At 34.9% G+C, this 21,466-nt stretch overlaps 5 protein-coding genes across 8 annotated transcripts; 3 read left to right on the top strand and 2 right to left on the bottom strand.

The window, feature by feature from the left end:
* Nucleotides 1–541: 541 nt before the first annotated feature.
* Nucleotides 542–1,866, top strand: LOC128865309 (SUMO-activating enzyme subunit 1). Its single transcript, XM_054105503.1, has 3 exons — nucleotides 542–792; nucleotides 857–1,285; nucleotides 1,344–1,866. Exons 1-3 carry the CDS (start codon nucleotides 686–688, stop codon nucleotides 1,819–1,821), a joined length of 1,014 nt encoding a protein of 337 aa, XP_053961478.1. The 5' UTR covers nucleotides 542–685; the 3' UTR covers nucleotides 1,822–1,866.
* LOC128865315 (proteasome subunit alpha type-2) lies at nucleotides 1,857–2,992 on the bottom strand. Its single transcript, XM_054105518.1, has 5 exons — nucleotides 2,846–2,992; nucleotides 2,715–2,791; nucleotides 2,405–2,660; nucleotides 2,193–2,348; nucleotides 1,857–2,134 (listed from the first exon to the last, which is right to left on the bottom strand). The coding sequence occupies exons 1-5, from the start codon at nucleotides 2,884–2,886 to the stop codon at nucleotides 1,942–1,944; spliced, it is 723 nt and encodes a 240-aa protein (XP_053961493.1). The 5' UTR covers nucleotides 2,887–2,992; the 3' UTR covers nucleotides 1,857–1,941.
* Nucleotides 2,993–6,051: 3,059 nt separating this feature from the next.
* Nucleotides 6,052–7,186, top strand: LOC128856826 (dynein light chain Tctex-type protein 2B). 2 transcript variants are annotated; one of them, XM_054092203.1, is made up of 3 exons: nucleotides 6,052–6,211; nucleotides 6,552–6,774; nucleotides 6,823–7,186. In XM_054092203.1, the coding sequence occupies exons 2-3, from the start codon at nucleotides 6,555–6,557 to the stop codon at nucleotides 7,080–7,082; spliced, it is 480 nt and encodes a 159-aa protein (XP_053948178.1). In that variant the 5' UTR covers nucleotides 6,052–6,211; nucleotides 6,552–6,554; the 3' UTR covers nucleotides 7,083–7,186. The 2 variants fall into 2 exon arrangements, with proteins under 2 accessions (XP_053948178.1, XP_053948167.1); XM_054092192.1 differs by having other exon boundaries at nucleotides 6,053–6,211; nucleotides 6,449–6,774.
* A 276-nt stretch (nucleotides 7,187–7,462) lies between these two features.
* LOC128856835 (uncharacterized) lies at nucleotides 7,463–9,300 on the top strand. Of its 3 annotated transcripts, none has more exons than XM_054092224.1 (3): nucleotides 7,463–7,621; nucleotides 7,692–8,027; nucleotides 8,085–9,300. In XM_054092224.1, the coding sequence occupies exons 1-3, from the start codon at nucleotides 7,576–7,578 to the stop codon at nucleotides 8,663–8,665; spliced, it is 963 nt and encodes a 320-aa protein (XP_053948199.1). In that variant the 5' UTR covers nucleotides 7,463–7,575; the 3' UTR covers nucleotides 8,666–9,300. The 3 variants fall into 3 exon arrangements, with proteins under 3 accessions (XP_053948199.1, XP_053948207.1, XP_053948190.1); XM_054092232.1 differs by having other exon boundaries at nucleotides 8,088–9,300; XM_054092215.1 differs by having other exon boundaries at nucleotides 7,692–9,300.
* Nucleotides 9,301–11,122: 1,822 nt separating this feature from the next.
* Nucleotides 11,123–21,214, bottom strand: LOC128865324 (uncharacterized). The gene is made up of 5 exons (XM_054105526.1): nucleotides 20,989–21,214; nucleotides 19,881–20,921; nucleotides 16,475–17,719; nucleotides 13,039–13,174; nucleotides 11,123–11,724 (listed from the first exon to the last, which is right to left on the bottom strand). Exons 2-5 carry the CDS (start codon nucleotides 20,337–20,339, stop codon nucleotides 11,588–11,590), a joined length of 1,977 nt encoding a protein of 658 aa, XP_053961501.1. The 5' UTR covers nucleotides 20,340–20,921; nucleotides 20,989–21,214; the 3' UTR covers nucleotides 11,123–11,587.
* Between the last annotated feature and the right edge of the window lie 252 nt (nucleotides 21,215–21,466).

Below are 21,466 nucleotides of genomic sequence, written 5' to 3' on the forward strand. Positions count from 1 at the left end.
AACAATAGCAATCGAACGAGATATCATGAATCCGCCATCGTCGAGACAGCAGATGGCGAGACAAAACCCGCCAGAAGATATGAGTTGCCACATCTAGAAATTACGATAGTTGTTAAGCATATGTGTATAAACAGAGAGATGCATGCGTATAGGGTATTCAACCGCAAGGTGAACGTGTACATTTGAAGTAAAGTAGTTAATTATTGGGAATAAAGTAAAGAGACTTTTATTTGACAATCCAGTGATCGAACTCAGAGCAGTTATTTATTATTAATTTGGATTTTAACGTAACGAAATTCGAACCAATATATAATTTAATTTAATATATATATTAAGAATTATTAACTAAATTGTCTAACAATTTGCGATGACTGCTAGAAAGGAGTGCTCACAGCTTCATGCTAAAAATATCGCAAAATGTAGACGTCTACATGTTGAGATACAATTGCAAACGAACTATGAAAGCCCCAAAGGAAGTTTCTACGAATACTAGACACAAATGAAAATTATCGATAACTTGCCTTCCGTTAAATGAGGTTGTGTCGTCTGTAGTTTTATTGAAAAACTATCGTGCTATTGGTAGAAGTGAGCGTCGTTGTTTTTACTAGTGTTAACTTTTTATACTTTTTTATCCTAAAGTATACAGCTCAGTTTTTTTTACTTTGCATTAAACATTTAGAGTAAAATGGAAGTCGATAAGAATGAAAGTGTTAATGGAGTAGAATTAACAGAAACGGAAAATGAGTTATATGATAGGCAAATTCGTCTTTGGGGCTTGGAGTCGCAGAAAAGGTAAGTTTGCAACCGGCTTAAATGTATATTAGGAATTTTTTAAGACGACCTTCGGCAATTCTAGATTACGTACGGCAAAAATACTGGTCGCAGGATTAAATGGACTTGGTGCTGAGGTTACAAAAAATATCATTCTTTCGGGCGTTCATTCGGTAAAATTGCAAGATGAAAAAAATGTGACAGAAGAGGATTTTTGTGCACAGTTTCTTGTGTCGCGAGAAGCAAAAGGTCAAAACCGCGCAGAAGCGTCAATCAAGCGGGCTCGCGCTCTTAATCCTATGGTGGAGATATCTGCGGACACAGAAGCACTTGCATCCAAAAATGTTGACTACTTTACACAGTTCGACGTTGTAATCGTGATTGGGGCATTCATTTCAGAATTAAATCGTGTTGATACCATTTGTCGCCAAAATGGCATAAAATTCTTTGCTGGTGATGTATGGGGGATGTTTGGTTATTGCTTTGCTGACCTTCAGGAACACCAATTTGTCGAGTAATAAAATATAAATTAATTTGTTTGAATCTAATATTCACATCTGAATGCTTTTCAGAGACGTGGCAAAACACAAAGTTATTTCGAAGCCCAACGAAAAAGTTAAAACTGAGTTAATTACTGCGGCCGTTCAACGAACTTTGAATTTCCCACCTTTTGATGCGGTTATTGAATTCGATATCAATGCACCTACGTTCCAAAAGAAACTTAAGCGTACAGGACCTGCTTTTCTATTATTGCGTGTTATTCAAGAATTCCGAGAATTATTTGGTAAAGATCCTAGTTATAAAAATCGTGAGAAAGATTTTGCAGATTTGAAGAGTATACGAAACACAATGACTAACGAGAGCTCTTTGACGGATGATTATTTTGAGAATGTGTTCGCACAAGTTTCTCCATCTGCTGCAGTAGTCGGTGGTGTTTTATCTCAAGAAATTATTAAAGTGGTCACAAAAAAGGAGGCGCCCAATTGTAACGTATTTCTGTTCGATCCCGATACATGTTGTGGTTATATAGAAACAGTTGGTATGAATTAATATTAAAAATCTCAAATAAAATAAAACATATAATCTTAAAGTTTATTGTAACTTGTTTTATTTTTGTTGAAGTTATCTAACTTAAAAGGGATGATGAATTATTTGGGCCTATATCCACCGTTAGTTTGCATTAGATAGGTGATCGTCTATCTCGGTGGGTGTCAGACGTCTAAATCCCTTTTCAGTGCAAATTCCTACTTCGATGTTATCCTTAGTCATTACGCCCTCAAATCCACCTTTTAGTGTACGCATAGCGTCGACAACTGCATCGTCCAGCGATTGGGAAACGGAGTTATTTGATTGCAAGTTAAATCTGAAAGAGATATAGTTTTTATCATGCATAATTTTTTCCAAAGCAACAAATGATATACCTCTTTTCCATGTAAGTTTTACAACTTTGCGCATTTTTACCCAAAGCAGTGGCTCTCCAAGCAAAAAATGCGCCGGTTGGATCGCATTGAAACAAATATGGTTTACCCGAATCCCAACCGCAAATCAGCAAGGAAACACCAAAAGGCCGCACTCCTCTGGAAGCAATGACTAATTAAGCTCTGCAATGTATAGTTTAAATATATTAATCTACCCCGATTGTGTGTACTCTTGCATCACATTGGCAACTTGCTGTACCAATTGTGAGACGGGCATAGGTTCTTTGTAAACTAAGTAGTACTGTTGAGCCATTTTACGTGCCCGTTTAAGAAGTGGGCGGTAATCTGGCACAAGACCGGAATACACCATTCCAATATGGTCAGTGATGGGCTCAACTCGGTGTACGCTATGCTCTTCGTACAAAGGTGACTTGTACTTATTTTCAGTGGCAATTACAACACCATCAGATGCTGTAAAAATAATTGAAATAATTATTTTGTACATAATAGTATTGCTGTACTTACCAACGATACCTACTGACGTTGCTCCAGCAGCAACTGCTGCCAAAGCATATTCTAATTGAACCAATTTACCTGATGGACTGCAAATATTAAACTTTAGAATTTCTTTAGGTTATGTGTTTACTGAACTATACCTGAAAGTGGTTAACGAAAAGCTGTAGCGTTCGGAAGCCATGCTTGCTAGATAATTCTTTAAATATAATATGGAAAAGTTTAGCAAATTCTAAGTCCAACTATATTCCAAATGACACAGCAAAGCTAAACATAAGATGTCAAATTTCATCATTGTCATTTCGGCACGCCAAGCAGGGCTGCCATATTTCAAAGTTTTATACCAAAAATTGCAAGGATGCATGAGAAAAGATTTGTGAAGGTGTTTTACCTAGCAGACCGTTATTCGGTTCTAAGCGAATTTGAAAAGTATGCGGACGTCATTCGGTTTATGTTTCACAAAATTTAGCTTTGTGTAATGACATAAAATAAAAATCATCACAGCCAATGCTTCTACCATTGGTTTGCGGTAAATGTATCCTTGCCAAGGATGATAGATACCAGGTTTGCTCGATAGGTACGGTGATATAAAAAAAAATTAGGGGAATTTTGGATTCGGGCACTTGGGATATGTTTCTCGAAATTTAGCTGGTACTGAAATACTATAGAAACCAACACATCCAAAGCTTATGCCATTGGTTTCTTTACGAATGCGGTGAATACTAATGTGCAAAGCTGCAAAATGGTGCGCGAATGCTGCTGCGTAGTTATAATACGTTCACATATAAGTACATTATCTACTTTTTTGTGCTTAACTCAAAATCCGTAATTAAAAAGCAAGATGACCCATACAAAATTTCTCTCCCGAAATCTGCGATTATAAAATAATCCTAGATTATTACCACACTTTTTTATATGCAACCCTGTGTTATCGATAATTATTTTTACGAATGTAAGGAGAAACGTCAAAGTAAAAACTAAATGAAATGGACGCCGGCAAGAAAAACAGGTTTGTAGACATAGTTCTAATAAAATCTTTGTTAAATGTTATTAATTATGCACTCATTTCACAGAAAAAAAGGATCGCACTGGTACAGAGAAGCAGTCAAATTTCTTTTGGAATTGTGGGAGGAGAAGCTGCCAAAACTACGAGGCTGCAAAAGAAACACTCATGAACATATACACAGACATGGCAGTAGAAATGGCCACACGAGGCTTGGAGTTTTTGTCGAGGAAAATAAAAGTCAAAATTCACATTATAAATAATAAAGAAATGAGTTTAAAATGAAGAATATGTAATAAATGAAATTTAAAAGAAGCATAAAAAGAGGTTGTCTGTAAAGTCGGTTTACTGACGATACTTTAACGTGACAACGTCATAAGAAAATACTGATGTAATGGTTGCAATTTTCAAAACAAAATTTTAATTTTATTTGTTTGATAGATATTTTGTATGGATATAGAGGAGGAGGTAAATGGAATCGCAATGGAATAGGTCAAGTTACATTTACACAAACGTGAAAAATGACGAAACATTTATCAAATTTATCAAAGATATGTTCAATTTCGATTGTGCAGCAGACGTTAATAAGTCAACAACACTAAGAGGCACCATCATCGATTTGCCTTTTTCAAGACACTTTACACTCGAAACACTCCCTTTCATTTCCTACTTTTTCTATCATCGTCCTATTCTCAACAGAGAAATGGTTCATTACCATGCACACAGGAAGAAGGCATATGCAAATACAAGTTTGTGAATTTATATACCTACATATGCGCATATACATACATATATATGCTCACTCAAGTAGGACAGAGCCAGATGTCGAACGTTGCCGAACGCGGGGGCCGATTGTGCTCTTTGTCGTTCGTTCCGCGCTCTCGCTTGCAGTTCAAGCACATTAGCTTACATTTGCTTGCGTACGGAATAGATTCGTATATTTGATATGTCCATATGACTTGCATGCATCTTTACATATAGATTTGTTCTTTTCGAAAATTGCGCGAAACATAGTATCTTATAAGGTATATGGTAAATATTACCATACATTTTTTCCTTCATATATAATAAAAAATTAATAATAATAACATTAAAACAACAGGTATTATTAACAAACTTGGTTTTATTTTAAATTCTTCAAGTAAATCAAATTAATAATAATCAATAAGAAGGCATATGCAAATACAAATACGTGAATTTATATATGTACATATGCGCATATACATACATATATACGCTCACTTAAGTAGGAGAGAGCAAGATGTCGAACGTTGCCGTTCGTTTGCTTTGTTTGCTTTGTCGTTCCTTCTGCGCTTTCGCTTGCAGTTCATTCAAGGTAACGGCAATGAGCAAGGTAACGACAAATGAGCAAGGTAACGACAAATGAGCAAGGTAACGACACATTTTTTCGTGCGTGCAGCCGGCTAAATCGAATTATAAGACGTTATCACGTCAAAAACGAAGTGGTTGATTCTCTTATGTTTTCTGAGCTGAATTTGTGCTTTTGAATGTAATACGTCGGTTCTGGTTGCTCTTGTTGATTTGCGAATTTAAAACTTGTTTGACTATACCAATTTTTCTAAACCTTTCTTTAAAGTTACCGGAGCATTCTCTTTTACTCTCCTAGATCTGAAAAATTGGTAATTAAAAATATTTTCACCGCATCTGGCCGTTGAATGGTAAGGGTGAGGATTTATTAGAAACGATGTAAAGTTAGCTATTCCTTCTCCTTGTCTTTTCTTCATATCGTTAATAATTAAACAAACCAAAAACTCCAAAATATTCCTCCAAAGCAATTTCTATGAAGAACAACCTTTCAAGAAAGTATTAACAGCTGTCTATTTTGAAGGTAATCTGCCATAAGTGAACGGGTAATTAATGCATATGTGAACGTACTTTTAGAAACAATTTTTATTGACAAATTAATCATGAAAAAAAAACTAGAATAGTCAATCTGAGCATTCAATAAACTGTGGCGATGCTCCATACATGTGTGACCTTTGCTATAAGAGTTCTTTTAGTTGAGCGTATATGAGAGAAGTGTGTTAATGAATCTAGGTTTAGTGTAAATCTAACAAATCAGAATTTTACCAAGCTATTCACTGAATTTTCACAAACATTTATATTTTCTCCTTCTGTTTGTTTGTTTTGTATTGGAAAGGAGCCTGACTGGCAGGCTGGTCCAAATCGCAAAAAATAATGAGTCTGTTTTGGGAAGATACGGTGTTCAATTCGCCTTGGTTTTAACCCAAGAGTGATAGAATAAGAATTCAATTCGCTTTGAAATGGCAACTATATTTTGTCTTTGAAAATAAATTTAAATGGTATGGCAGCTACTCAAATAAACAAAAGGTTTATTTACATCGTTTTTTTATTTTCCATGTTTTTAGCTAACTACAGTACCCAAATTCCCTCCGAATTTGCATATATTGTATTAAATGTTTAGTTTTGATTTTTGTTAGTTATCTAGCTTACGACCCCGGTGCCAAAATTGGAAACAAAATAGGTATCAGACACTATTTGCTAGGTTTTATTTTCCTTACTCATTTTGTGCTTACATTTCAAAGATACAGTCAATTAATATTCAAGTTGCGTTATACGGCAATTTAGCGATTTAATGAAAAAAGTGTTAGTGATAAAAAGTTCCACTTTTTTGTCAATAACTTTTGAACGTATCCATAATGAGTACTTTTGATCAATTTTGGCACCACGGGCGAAAATATATAATTATCTGATTTTTTAGTGGTTGCTAAGCAATGATTGCACATTTACCAAGCACAAAATAATAAACAATTTTGTCAAAATACAAAAGCTTTGGTTATCTAATAGTATATGTAATTATAAAGAAAATGGAAACAATACCAAATGAATCCCAACCAATTGACGAAGAAAGGCGAGGAACTGATTTCAGCGAAACAAATGAAGTGTTTTTAGCTGAGGATGGAGCAGACGAATTGGCACCAAATTTGTCAGTGACTTCATATCGCATGAAACCCTCGTTAAGAGAGCTTTTCCCAGCATCTCAAATTAAACAAATTATTCAGACAACTATTTATGACAAACTACAAGGTAACTTAAGGAATTGCGGTAAATTCTCGTTAATGAAATGTCATTTAGGGAAGGTGTACAACGCAGATGAAGCGCGTAAGTGGACTCAAGAGATCTCCGATGCAGTTAGTTTGGCTGTGAAGGAAAAAGTTCAAATGCCCCATTTTAAGCACGTTGTGCAAGTAAGCTTGGGACAACAATTGGGTGCCGGTTGCCGCTATATAGCAAAATGTTGCTGGGACGCCGAAGCTGATTCCTATGCATCCGACGTGTTTACCAATGCCAGCATCTTTTGTGTTTGCACTGTGTTTGGTGTATATTTATATTAGGCTCTTTTAAAATAACTTAAATTTAAACTTGAATATATGAACACATCTTTAATATCAGATGTAAATAGATATAGCATAAATGTTAATTATTTTTTTAAATAAACTTGAATTAACAAAAAAAAAAAAAAAATAAATATCAGATATTTGATTAGGATATTACGCCATTTAAGAAATAAATGTAAGTGCTTATTTTTAAATAATCCTAGAGGGTTTTCTTATTTATTGCGGGAAAATCGAGTTGTATATGTATATATTTATGAAAAAGATAAGTTTTGTGGTATGAATATAATTTATCAATATCTATGTATGCAACACCCACGTTGTGTTGCATCAACATTTTGATAGTATAATTTAGACCTCTACAACTCTGGCAGCCCTTTTATTTTTTCTTTTTTTGCTAATAATTCTGTATACGGACATAATTGAGAATACAATTTTTAAAAAGCTAGCCGTTTTAAACTTAATATCAGCATAAAGATAGACACTATTTTTTATGAAAGCTTTGGAAGGTCCTCTAATGAGTGTTATGGATTTAAGTGGTACGTGTTAAAAGGAGTTTTAGAAAATATAATACCAATACATATTATCTAAAATTCTCCATTGCAACAGTTGCTTCAAATGGTAATAAAGTGAAAGAAAAACGGGAAAGGCAACCAAATTGGACGGAAGCTGAAAAGCAATTGCTACTATCGCTGACACGCATGCATAAAGTAATTTTGGAAAATAAGGGCAGCGACACAATGACAATTAAAAGGAAATCGGAAGCATGGGATGATATAGCAACAAATATGCGATCTGCGGGCTATCAGCGCTCAAAAGATCGACTTAAACAACAGTTAGGTCGCATACGAGCTGCGGAGGCAAAAAAAGCAAAAGACGCACTAGCAATAAGTCAGTCCCTGGATAATAGTTTGGCAATAGCAGGCTGCTCATTAGAGTCATCTGGTAATGACGAGTACATACCCCATAATATGAAATTGGGAAATTTTAATTTTATTACAGCAGCATCTCTGAATAGGCAAAGCATAAGGAATATGCCAACGCCGATGCATGAAGTGGCAATTAAGATTGAAAAAGCTATTTCCTTAGAAGATTTTGATACATTATCCAATGGCAAGCAAACAAATAAAAATCCGAATGACGTATATGGGTTATCTGACTTAAGTTCGCAATCACCAGTACCAGTAATTCATGAGTTAAACAAACGGATGTGTCAAGGACCTCAATTTCTCAGTTTAAATCAACAAATTATAGGCGAGGATGGGGCGAGTGAATCGGAGTGTCAGTTGCCTCCCATTTCTTCGACAAGCCAGAATAGTCATTTTAAGTGCCATTGCAATCATAAGAAATTAAAGCATGTTCGTCTTCGTATTAACGGTTATGCTCCACGCACTCGCGCTCAGCGAGCTCGGCAGTTGCATTTGTATCGAGTTGCTGTGGAAAAGGAACGTTTGAAAATGCTTCGATTGCAACAGAAGCGTGATCGAACTTTTTACCGGAAAGACAAAGAAATACAAAACTTGAAGTTGCAAATTTTGAGTAATCTAGCCGTAAACAGAATCAGTCACATCAATTTCACCTAATCATTTACGACGCTTACTAAATTGTGTGCGCTTGAGCTTGAAATAATTAGATTTTAAATTTCGGCGTTTCGCACGTTGATTTAAATTGCATGTGTTTGTATTACTAGCCTATCTTCGTGCAATGAATATGACATTGGAACTACAATTCTATAGATGAATTAACCAACGTGTTTTAAATTTTTTAACCTTCATAAACAGTTACTAATTTGAAAACTATGTTTTTTATTATTAAGGTACATATTTGAAGGGTTCATATTTGCACTCATATGAGCAGCGAATTTTGATAAAAGCTGGTAAATGAGTTGATATGAGCCAAAGTGAGGGTTTTAGTGCTGAATTCGTCACCGAATTTTAACACAGGGAACGTACACTTCTATTAGGTGTTTGACCAAGCTCCTCCTCCTATATGTGGTGTGCGTCTTGATGTTGTTCCACAATAGGAGGTACATACAGTTTAATTCATACTCAAGAAATATAGCTTCTAACATCGGGTGGAAAATTAGTCTTAACTCTTTTACGATCCCAATGATATATGTATATGTCGGATCAAAATAAATTAAAGAGCAATAAATGTAATAGTTTGAGTTTTATTAAGTCATCACCGCCAATTTTTCAAAATTTTACTTGCGCCGTATTTATGCTTTTGGGTTTATTATATGAATATACCAAATATGAGTAAATATATTTGGTTTTTGGAAATTACCGTTATATGGGAGGTGGAACTGGCTATTCACCAGTAGTATTTGATACATCAAGAAATAAACAACATTAAACCTTAAAGTAGTATTTATTAATTATTTTCCTCTTTGCTCATTTCAACTGCGCAGTGAAAACTTTTATTGCGCTTGATTAACAGGTGATGGGCATCAGATTGTTAAGATTTTAACGTGACGTTGGCACTTATTTTGCATAGATAGGTGAATGTGACGCCGAAATATAAAGTACTTTATTTATCTAAAACAAACTGCGTACTTTCTCATTATATTATTTATTTACAAGAAGTCTTTCGATTTTAAATTCATAACAAAATTTCAATTTTCAAATTACAAATTTGAATGTACATATGTAAATACTACGTTGCGTCTTTAAGTTTTGTGCGAAAAAAAACATATCAGCTGATCAACTGCTGCCATCTTTAATAGATTCGCCTTATGCTAATTTAAAAGACTTCGTGCAACAATGGTTGAATATTTGATAGTTAGAACCAAATTGGATTTATAATATTATAATAATAAGTAATAAATTCGCTTGGTTAGACCGCTATACTTTTGCTAAAGTTGCCAGAAATTCGTGCAACTTCTCGGTTGTGACTGCAACTCGGAATAGCACACTACCGCAGTTATCGCAGTAGTGGAATTGTTGTGGAATCGATTCTCGATGAGTTTCATATGAATTTTCCAAAAAACAAAAAATATTTTTCGTTAACATGCAAAGGCATAACGATTCATACCTTGATTCAATTATTAAAGCTTTTTGAGCGTGACAAAAAGAATAATTGACTCTTTTCGCTTGCCATATTAACCAGCTGACCAGTAGATTCAAAAAAGCGTATGAAAAAAGTGTTAAATATAGGCTGCGGCAGAATTTTGAAAATACAGAATTGTAATCCAAATTAATTGAGGCTATTTAAATTGTTTAAGAATTTTTACCGGACAAGAATATTTTAATTTAATTTTAATGAAATTTAAAAATACTTATTTGTCAAAATTAAGGTATATTAACAAAGTAGAGGTGACAACCCTGTCGAACTCTCTCATACATGAGTATTATGTCTAAAAAGTGTAAACCAACAAATTAATCCTTTGTGATGATTATGCCATTTTTGCTATAACACAATACCGTTTGAAATGAAAGTGTCTGTAAATATTAAAATATATAAAATTATCATAATAATAGCTAAACATAGTATATAAACAAACAAGTGTCCTGCTCCTCACCATATATTGCTGACTGGGAGCGGTCTTTGCTTCAGAGTTCAGTCAAGTGGAACAAATCGTTAAGACATTGTGAGCACTTAACGTCCAGTGATAGCGATTGGCTTCAGCTACTTTTGAATTTCCTAATGTGGTCGCAGCATAACCTTTTCACCAAATAGGTGTCGAGGCAGACCGTAAAATTTGTTTAACGATTGTAGTTTCAAGTAAAACAAATGGCCTCTGGTGACGGTCAAGCATTGTTTGACAAGAACTTTATATGTGTGCGTGTCGGGTGCTTGACGCTAATATCTAAAATTTTTGATTTTTACCGACAACAAGTATGTGTGACACGACGCCACCCGGCTGCACTAACACATACAAAGCGCAGTCAAGCATGCTGTATCGTCACCAGAGGCCAAAAGGAAACTCATACTCTCGTTGCCAATACGAAACTAGAATAATTAGAATTTGCAGTAGAAATGTAATTAAGACAAGAAGAAAAAAGAGACTACGCAATAGTCCCTGGTCATGCTCTCACCAATAATTTTTAAATTTTTTTATTGCACTAATAATAAAAATAAACAATTTTTCTTAGTTTATTATGTACTTTATATTGCCTTTACTTAACAAACAAAAAGAAAAATAATTTTGTCCATCTAGACTATCAAAATATCACTGCCTTGTTAGTTTGCTCTACTTAATTTTACTTTCGTGTCCTGGCAGTCTAACCCAAATGTGGATTAGGTTGCTTTTGTGCAAGGAGATGGTCTGTCGGTCAGCGGTCTAGATGGCGTTGAAGGCATCGAGGAGTGGTGTATATTACGGTCGCGGTGGGTTGGGGTTTTCTTCCAGTCTATTATGCGCCCGAAAGGTAGATGCTACTAACGTGTTGGAGGCATGGTATGTTGGATGACAAAATCGTGACACTGCTTAATTTTTTTTATCATTGTCGCATAATATCAGGAACTACCTTCATCTGATGGATGTGCGACAATATGGTTTTATGTTACTGAATTCGCACATTCAGGGGGTTTAAGATACGACCGCTCATTACAGCAACATCTAGGTCACGGTCGATGACGAAAAAGAGAAACGGATGGTTTACGGAGATCTGGATGGGTTGAGTTTGTGATCCATAGTTGCCTAAGAATAAGAAGTAAGGTTTAAAAAATACGCATTAATAAAAGTGTACAACCAAAACCGAAGCTTGGTGTAACAGATTTCAATTACAGAAGAAGTTTTGCTTCAATGCCTACAGTTTTATGCCGCCTCCGAATGGCAAATGGTTTTCTTATAAAGAGCTTTTTCATAGATTTTTGTCTATTACAATAACGATCTCGGTGAATGGAAAAAAGTAGTATGGGTTTTCCAATAGCAGGTGTTACAGGTGAATGGATTGCGCTATAGAGATGATTAACGACTTTTTGTAGCCGGAATTGGATGTTATTGATCTGGACACCGTTTATTTTCAACAAGACGACGCTACGTGCCAAACAAGCAACGAAAAGTTTCCGGACAGTGTTATGTCTCGAAGAGGTGATCACAATTGGCCACCGAGATCTTGTGATTTAGCACCTTGTGACTTTTTTCTTTGAAGCCACGTGAACAGCCCAGGGTCGATTCAAGACCTCAAAGATGGAAATCGTGAGACTATCGAGGACATAGGGCAGGATGGGCTATGACTTAAGAAGGGAGGAGAGGTACTTGAGGCTACATCACAGCAATGAAGTTGGTGTTATGGTATGGGGAGCAATATCGTACTTTGGCGCGTTCGATTTGAAAATTGTAGACTACAAAATGACAAGAGACAGCGATAAAGTTCTGTTGGAATCACCTTTTCCTGAGATTCGTGAAACATTTGGAACTATTAATTGGATATTTCAACAGGATAATGCACCTTTACACACTTCAAGAGTGGTCTAAACTTGGATTGCGTCCCAAAACGTTGAAACTTTAGCATGGCAACCGATTTCCCCAGATCGGAACATTATGGGCAACAATTTGAAGACAAAAAGGCTTTAATTCAGATCAAGAATGAATAATGAAATTCCATTATATGGAGAATTGGTGGAGTATTTATGAAGTAATTTAGAAGCAAGGTGGCAGAACAAACTATTAAGCTTTAGAAAATAAATGTAAAAAATCCAAATTTCCTATCAAATATAGGATTATATATTAATTTCTCTTATTTGGTTAGTGCCACTATTCAAGTGAACAAAATAGATTAAGCACAGTATTACACGTGCTGAAGTTTTACTGCTGCGAAATACCGTTAGGTGGAATAATATTTTGACGCATGTTTATTTTCGAGCAAAGTACAGTTTTACTTGAGAAAGGTATAATTCGCATTTTTTCTTTTTTAAATTTTTTTGAATAGTTTGTCTTGAAAACTTGTCAATGTTGTGTTTTTGCATTCTCTTGTTCAGACAGTTCTTAATTATGCTAATATAGACTTACGTTTTAATTGATTTATTGGATGCGTTCGTATGTTGACGTTGATCGATTGCTCGATGTGTTTTACATAAATACCCTTTTCATCTGTCATAGGTCGAAAATCTGCTCGGATAGGTTCAAATATGTCACACACACCCATCTGAAATTTGAAATACGCATATAGTTTGTCATGAAAGTGTTGCTGAAACTAAAAAAATTATCATTAATGCAAGTTTTTAGAATATTTTTAGGGATGCAGTTTTTTAGCTCATTAAATTTCAGTATTATGAAGTGCAAGTTTTAAGGCGCTTAAAAATTGGCTTTATTTTTTACAATTTTTCTTGGCTCAAGATATTGAGCATTTTCTTCCATGTAAAATACTTCCGAATATGTGCGCGGGTATGTAAAGTTCAGTTCGGGCCGAATTTAGCACTTCTCTACTTATTTTTCGCTATATGTTTTGTAGAGATACGTTTGTCACTGTACGAAGGCTATTTTTCTCACAGAGTCACTTTTTTTGCATAAAAGTTTGCATTTAACAAAAGCAAAAAATCATCATTTGATAACACACAATTTATTCGTTCATAACGATTTTGTAAAAAAGTTTGCCTCCATACATTTAAAATGTGTAATTAATTTTAAAGTCTAACCCTCAAAATTTCGCACTTGGTGTTTTAAAATTTATTTCAAGTCATATTTTAAATTTTGATTTACTATCGATGTGTAAATTTACATCACCTGATATATTACAATTGTCACAACAACAATTTTTTCTTTTTAATCGGAAGCAATGCATTTACTGAATGCGAAGGCTTAAGAATTTTGTTTTTCAAAGTATTCACATTTTCAAAATAGACCAGTTTTTAAACTTCTTAATTAGAACCTAAAATTCTGAAATAGATGCATTGTGATCCCATTTTCTTAAATTAATATTTCAAATGATTTCATGACTTGAACTATCTATGAAAAAAAAAAAAAAAAAAAAAAAAACACTAAAAAGGGCACTAAACCACTGTTTTGGCGTTTTAATTTTCAAAATCCAAGTTAAGCAAAGCCCGTAAAGCACGCTCCGTCCATATCGTTACTATTGTTGCTTGCTGTGAGCAAGTTGTTCTTGGTGCCAGAAGTGCGTGTAGCAAGTAGAGTATACTCTGTTCCCATTTTACATGAAATAGCTGTCAAAATCTATATAAAATTTTGCTGCTAGCAACACTTTCTCACCGCTATTTAAATGGCACTTTTCTGAGTGACAAATTACAATTCGTCGAATTTAAAAAATGTGTTCAAATTGAAATTCAGCAAAAATTGCAAAAATTTGCTTGAAAAAAAAAACTAAAAAAATATGATGAACTTTTTATTTTATTACAATAATTCATTACTCAATAGAAGAACGGGTAAATAATGGAAATATCCAAAATTAAAAAAAAAAGAGAAAGGAAAGGTGGTTTTCATTGCCCAAATAAACAATGCTATAATTCCTACACCTCCCTGCAGGCAGCTTATTCCAATAACGACATTTTTTTTAATTTAAATATTTCCTGTTTTGACTCTTTTTATTTTGGTGTGTTTATTTTTGGCAATAACCGCTTTTAAATGTTCGCGAGAAATAAAATTATGTTGCCAGCGAAATTCATGGCTGTGAACAGAATCCTTAATGTACGGCACAAGTAGAAATAAAAAAGGTGTTTTTACCTGCTTTATGCTTGTTTTTCTTTTAAATGTACGAGTATACTTCAGCTTTATCAATAGTTTCAATTTCGCCCGGAATATTTCGTTATCATTTATCACTTGATTTTGAAAGGCGAGCAATATAATTTCAACGTGTAAGTTGGTTTTTATATAAAAAATAATTATAAAAGTAAGAACTAATTCCATTTACTTTTATCTAAGGAGTAAAATTACAAAAAAAAAAAAATCAATGTGACATTTTGTTGGGTAATATGCAGGAAAAGTTGGACATTGTCAAAGGCTTATAAGGGAGAATAAGGAGATTGTAACAGAGTTTTTGAAATAGTTGACGTTGGAGCAGAATAGCACGGGTGCTCCAGTTAAAAAATAGTTTTATATAGTTTGAATAGTAAACTGATATTACTTTGATATTTTACAGGTTATTATTTAAATATATATTTATCAAATAGGCGTGGAATGGCCAAAAACGTTACGTGCTAAACAAGGAGTCTTTAAAAAAATGCTTGGAAAGAGGATAAGGAGGGCAGGTGATTAATTTAAATAAAATTTAATTTAAATGTGCTCTAGATCCTATGAAAATTGCCGAGTGGCACTTCTTGAAGCAGAAGTGGAGAAGCTTAAAAACAAACTCGCTGAATTTGAAAATCTCTAAACTAGTGTGCAACCCATTTAAACGGAAGGGCAGGTGCGTAAACTTAGAAAGGAGGCTTAACAAGGCACCAGCTTTCTGGGTACGACTAAGAAATTGTGGCTTGTAACGGTACAACTCTTCGCCACTTCGACAGCTACGTTGCTTGCTGTGTGTTCGGAGCAAGTAAATGCCAGCGCCGACGTTAAGATGCTTTTTTTTCAAAACAAGGACGCATTTAAAGTAACGTAAATAAAAAATTAAACAAAGGAATTCGAAATAAAAGAAATATTAAAAAAGCCCTTAAAATATAATAATAATTGATTTAAATACTTACAGTCAGCTTGTCACTTAGTTAGTTATGTAAATAAAATCGTGACTTGGGCAGGGAAACTCCAAACTGACAATGAGTTTAAAATATGCTATTTTCATTCAAATGTTAATTTTAATTTATTTTTTAAACCGTTCGCAGTTTGTTTCCATCTAAGTAAAAACACACTTGCTACCATTTTTATCAAAATGGAGTGCCAAAACTCGAGTGTCACAATTGAGCACACTTTTAATAATTTTATCATGAGATTGCACTATGTTTATAAAACATCAGGCAGCTCCAAGGGGTTGGGTTTGTCTCTCAGCTGTCTCCTAGTTGCCCGATGCTTTACATTTTCTTCCTACTTATATATTTAAAATTTTATCAAAGCTGTCAGATAAAGGTTCGAATCTCGGTGAAACACCAAAATTAAGAAAAACATTTTTCTAATAGCGGTCGCCCCTCGGCAGGCAATGGCAAACCTCCGAGCGTGTTTCTGCCATGAAAAAGCTCCTCATAAAAATATCTGCCGTTCGGAGTCGGCTTGAAACTGTAGGTCCCTCCATCTGTGGAACAACATCAAGACGCACACCACAAATAGGAGGAGGAGCTCGGCCAAACACCCAAAAAGGTTGTACGCGCCAATTATGTATATATACCTATGTCAGATAAACTACTACACATAATATTATACGAGTACAATTTTCTATGTTGCTGTCAGAGTTTATATTCTTATATTCGAATAATATCAGCTGATTTGAAGTGAAATTTATTTCGAAGGGAGTTCGGGGTGAAAGTCATGATAAGTCTGATTGTTTACATTGTTAACTTACATTTTGAAGGTCGTTGGTAAGAAACAGTATTCCATGTAGCTTAAAATCTGGTATAATGGCTTGAACCCATTTCGGTTTTAGTTGCTTTCTCATCAGCCGTAACGATGGGGCCAGTCCAAGTGAGGCAGTCGCTGTTACTAAATCTATTTGATAGTCGGGAAGTAAAATCATCAAATTGTAGTCCGGTGTATCCAGCTCAAGTTCAAGAACACTCATTTTTAGTTCTTCAAAGTACTTAAAATACAATACTGCATTGTATACTTTGAATGTAGTATGAACCAGCTGTTGGTTTCCTAAATAGAACACGTGACTTATGACATCTGTATTGTAACCGTAATTGCTTTTAGCATTTGCCACATTTAGAAGTTGGGCATCTAGTGTTTCAACTTCATATTCATTTGTGAATTGTCCTAATGTCGCGGGTCCAGTAGTATGCTGGGATGGAAAAGTATGATGCTGCTGGGGAAAGAGTGTAACAAAAAGATTGGTGTCGACCTCTTTGAGGCTAAACAAATGTCGTTTATGCCGGATACTACGCGAGCGTGCAGTTTGCGGTAAGTATTTATGTTTGGGCGCAGATATCAATGATAAAGGGGCTTGCAATTTAGAGCTTGGCTGATGTATTGGATGCGCCTTTTGTAATCTCTGAAAAGGTGTTGAATTCAGTTCAATGGGAGCCACAAGCTCGGCGACATCGTTTTCGTTTCCCTTAATTGGTGTAGGAGTTGTTTCATCATTTGTTTCGGTAGTTACGTCTTCTACTGTTATCGTTGACAACTCTGAAGTTACGGTGGTTTCTGCTGGAGTCGTGATTTGCGGTGGGGTCGTGACTTCCGCTGTGGTTATCACTTCCGCCGAGGTCGTTATTTGGCTGGCTATGGTTGTAGTTTCATTTGGTTTTTCAGCTATAGTTGTGGATTCCGAGGTGGTTGTGAGCATTGCAGGCGAAGGTGTTGTGTTAGCTCCATTCATTAGTTCAGCTTCAGAGGTGGTTGCCGTGCTGAAATTTGAAAATTTTGTTGTGACAATTTCGGGCATGATTGTTGTTGTTGCCATTGCTATTTCATCAGTTATGTTGGACACCGGCGTTGAAGGCGATGGCATAGATACTGTAGATGATACCATATCTATTCCCAAATCGTAGCCGTAAAACATCAGTACAGTTTCATAGCTGTGAGTAATCGTCACATTTTCTTTGTTGAGACTCAAACCTTTAAGCGGGTTTTCGGAACCGAAAAAGTAAGTCTAGAAGTATATTTAATTATTATGAATGAGTTAAATATACCAAAATCTTTTAATAATTCTACGAGCTTAAGAGAGGGCGGGGTAGGAAGTTGTTTAAGCCAAATTTTTGTGTTGAATTAATATTTAGTTTATTCATTTTACTGTAGACAACTGACGCCGAATGGGTTGGTGCGTGACTTCCATGGCGAAGGTTCGAAACACCAATAGATAGAAAAAAGTTGTTTCTAATTGCGATCGTATTCGGCAGACAATGGCAAACTTCTGAGCGTATTTCTGCCATGAAAAAGCTCCTCATAAAAAACCATTTGCCGTTCGGAGTCGGCTTAAAACTGTAGGTCAAAACGCACGCCACAAATAGGAGGAGGGTCGCGGCCAAACACCTAACAGAAGCTTACGTGTCAATTATTTATTTATTTAAATACCTTTTTCGGTTTAAAATTAAGTGAGTGCGTTTTGTTTTTACGAGGAGGAAGAGGTTTTATATTATTTAAATTAATTATATGTACAAAACTGAATTATACTTCCTGAACATATTTCATTAATTTAAAGCGCTTAATTGACTACTTTTTAAATTTTTGCTCAAGCTACAACAGAACACAAACACAAGCAAACATTTATTGTACGAATTTCGTCACTGCCGTCAGCTGTTTTTTATTTGCAAATGGTGGTCGAAAAGTATCGTGATCTCTTATAATTGAAAAAAATGTCTACATATAAACAACAAAGCTCGGCACTTTTCCAAATTCGCTCAAAGCGTGTAATCAACATTTGCTGATTAGTGATTTCTTTATGTTAAAAAATATTGAACACTTATGTAACGGGCATTTACAATAGATGAAAAATGCACAATAATAAATACATGAAAATAATGTAACCACTGAAGAATACTCAGACAATGACTTAACTTCAAAATTTACTCAGGAGCTGCTTGAAGAAATGCCAGAAGACTCAGATTCCAATGAAAAAACGAAGACACAATGAATTATTTTTAGAAATGGCAGTTAAATTTTCAGCAAAGTGTGGCGAGTGGTTATCTAAAGGTAAGATTTATTATTATATGAACCGTACATACTTGATTCACTAATTTGACTAACGAAGAATGTATAAATAATAGTAGTGTGACAGACGGTTCTTACGTGGATTAGTGAACAGCTGATTTGCTTATTGAACAGTTTTGTCAGTGAAAGAGGGACCGCAGGCAACAAATACGAGTATTATCTGCCCTGATAATAAGAAATATTTATTTGTTAAAAAAAATCTATAACTGCAATTTCTCAAACTGCTCCGAAATATCAAAACAATTAATGCGATTTCGAGCGTGTTCGAGCGAAGCTTGCTAGTCATTCTTGTTATTCTCTTTAGAAGTTTCATTATTTTTCATTCACAAAAGATATTAACTGTCATTGGCAATTTTGCCAAAATTCCCCTAATCCGCTTAAATTATGAGAATTAAGTTTAGTTGTCAATCCACATTAGTTGCTCTTTATTCCCGAGATAATTCCGAATTAATTCGTTAATCCCGATTAACGCCATTGTCTGTCTACAGACTCGGGCAAGCGAAATCTAAATCAAGGCTACTAAATATTCTACTTAATTTCATGAGGGCTTCTATTAGCTTCACATGATATGGACGCTGAAAGTGTAATGCCCGTTGCGAAATATTAAAGCTTATCAGCGATTGCATTGATCTCCGGGATTCAAGTGACTTAATCTCTAAAAAAAAAATCTCTTGTATGCTTTAGACATTATATGATGGCAAAGGATCAGAGAAGTTAAGTGGTTCGATGGTAAGAGAGAATAAGAGAGTTCAATAAAAGTTTTGTACTATACGAATCTTTAAAGTATCTTTCATAGCGGTGAGGAAAAACTTGATTAGAGTACTTATAGACTTTAGGAAAAATTTATTTAATGCGATTGGCAAAGTTAAATCCCGAGTCAAACATTCATCTGGGATCCACACATTTCTGAACGGTAGCACGGCTAGAACCAAAAAGAGAATATGTTAACCTAATGAGGTTTACATATTTTTATTTTTGGTTTTAGAGATTTTTATGTGAAAACATTTCCTTAAGACATTAAGATGTAATTTATTAACTATACTCCAGTTAGCCAAGATATTCATAGATCATCTTTCAAAGGCAGAACATGTTTTTGTACTCACCCGCAATCTACGATGTATGTCGCGATAGCCTATGCGTATGATATCGCGGCTGTTTGGGAGCAGCAGTACGTTGCGCAATTCTAAAGCACTTCGTCCTGCAGAACCTTCGTACAATGCTATTAGCACACTCATCAGTGCCGTAGGGGAAAAGGCGAAGTTATTTCTGTTGAGTATTGAATGATAATGAAGGATGCGATAGGCGAGAGCGTTGCTCAAATCAGCCATGAGTTCCGCTGGTGAAACTTCTACTGAGCCTAAATGGCGTGGTATTTGTTTTATAGGAGGCAGTGGTGGCGGTAAAAGTGGTGGCCGAGGAAAGTTGTTAAGCTGAAAAGCATTATGATCGATCTGTATGAAATGTGCATTAGCGAAAGGTAGCAGTTGTAGAACTGACAAAGTTAGGATCATACTACTCCAAAAAATACTGTGAATATATGCTAGATATTCAAGTGAAAACATATCGTAGCTGTATATTCAAGTATACTACTTGACAATTGACTCCCGCGTGATTCACGTTGATTCGCGTTTAACCAGAACTAATGCAATTAACCAAAAAATAAAGTTTTTTTTTTCTGTTTTTGGTTAACTGTGCAAATGTAACTGTTCCACTGAAGCATGAATTTATGCCGTTCCACTGCACACTTATAAATTTTTGTGAGATTTTAATATTTTTAACTTCAAATTTTATTATTTACTATTTTTGGTTTCGAATCATTTTAAAGCTCATGACGATTGGTTGTTTATTAACCTTCGACCGTGTTAAGTAATTATATTAATACAGATGTACGTATAAACAACTTTTTGCTCATTTCATCGTTGAAGCGCGGACCGCATTTTTTTGTGAAGAGTTTAGTTTAATTTTCCTTTGATATTTTATTTAACAAAAATAGCTGCCTAAAATCAGAGCGCTTATAAAGTAGCTACAACTGTTCCATGTACTTTGCATGACTCAACTGATCCACGCGGTATAAAAATGTTGTTTAAACACTAGTGGGTGCTGGTCACTGACGCCGCTTACATTGTGCAACAAAATTTTAATTTCTAAAAAAAAATACTAAACGCTTAGTTGTTTCCTACTTAGTGTAAGTATTTTGCATGCCGAACTTACCGACACACCTATTTTTTACGAAACGTTATGTAATTTAAAAACGTAAGACAGGTACGAACAGTGGCCTTTGAATGCGAAAGAAAATACGGAGACGTGGTAGCATTTTTTATGCTGTATAATGTTTCTGTTTTCATTGCGATTTATAGACAATTACATAAACGATTGACACTAGATTGATGTGCTATTGATGAATTTGATGCGATAGCGGAGTTCCGTTTCGTTTGTTTTAGGGCGGCACGAAAACATTTGATTGCCTTGTATCATAGTTGTTGCAAAGATAATTATGTCCAAAATAAAGTAATATCACATCCAAGTTCCGTTATACGACATTGGAATAACTAAATTAAATGGTTTAAACAGTAGTAGGAGTGGAAATATGTTTACAAACAAGATTACTTACAAAATGATTGCAGCCAATATTTTTGATTAAAAGCCGAGATTTTATTATAACTTCGCATTGAAGAAGATGTAACCTTCA

Source organism: Anastrepha ludens, chromosome 2 (assembly GCF_028408465.1).
Source record: "Anastrepha ludens isolate Willacy chromosome 2, idAnaLude1.1, whole genome shotgun sequence".
Lineage (NCBI taxonomy): Eukaryota > Metazoa > Arthropoda > Insecta > Diptera > Tephritidae > Anastrepha > Anastrepha ludens.

Bases quoted from the DNA above. Each gene is read 5' to 3' on its own strand.
- LOC128865309 (XM_054105503.1), top strand. From the start codon at position 686: ATGGAAGTCGATAAGAATGAAAGTGTTAATGGAGTAGAATTAACAGAA. The intron at 793-856 runs GTAAGTTTGCAA...CGGCAATTCTAG, and splicing joins GGCTTGGAGTCGCAGAAAAG to ATTACGTACGGCAAAAATAC. The intron at 1,286-1,343 runs GTAATAAAATAT...AATGCTTTTCAG, and splicing joins CAGGAACACCAATTTGTCGA to AGACGTGGCAAAACACAAAG.
- LOC128856826 (XM_054092203.1), top strand. From the start codon at position 6,555: ATGGAAACAATACCAAATGAATCCCAACCAATTGACGAAGAAAGGCGA. The intron at 6,775-6,822 runs GTAACTTAAGGA...AATGTCATTTAG, and splicing joins TATTTATGACAAACTACAAG to GGAAGGTGTACAACGCAGAT.
- LOC128865324 (XM_054105526.1), bottom strand. From the start codon at position 20,339: ATGTTTTCACTTGAATATCTAGCATATATTCACAGTATTTTTTGGAGT. The intron at 13,175-16,474 runs GTAAGTTAACAA...TTCAAATTTCAG, and splicing joins TTACCAACGACCTTCAAAAT to ATGGGTGTGTGTGACATATT. The intron at 11,725-13,038 runs GTAAGTCTATAT...TCTTATTCTTAG, and splicing joins TCCAATAAATCAATTAAAAC to GCAACTATGGATCACAAACT.
- LOC128856835 (XM_054092215.1), top strand. From the start codon at position 7,576: ATGAAAGCTTTGGAAGGTCCTCTAATGAGTGTTATGGATTTAAGTG. The intron at 7,622-7,691 runs GTACGTGTTAAA...CCATTGCAACAG, and splicing joins GAGTGTTATGGATTTAAGTG to TTGCTTCAAATGGTAATAAA.
- LOC128865315 (XM_054105518.1), bottom strand. From the start codon at position 2,886: ATGGCTTCCGAACGCTACAGCTTTTCGTTAACCACTTTCAG. The intron at 2,792-2,845 runs GTATAGTTCAGT...TAATATTTGCAG, and splicing joins TTTTCGTTAACCACTTTCAG to TCCATCAGGTAAATTGGTTC. The intron at 2,135-2,192 runs GTATATCATTTG...TATCTCTTTCAG, and splicing joins AAAACTTACATGGAAAAGAG to ATTTAACTTGCAATCAAATA.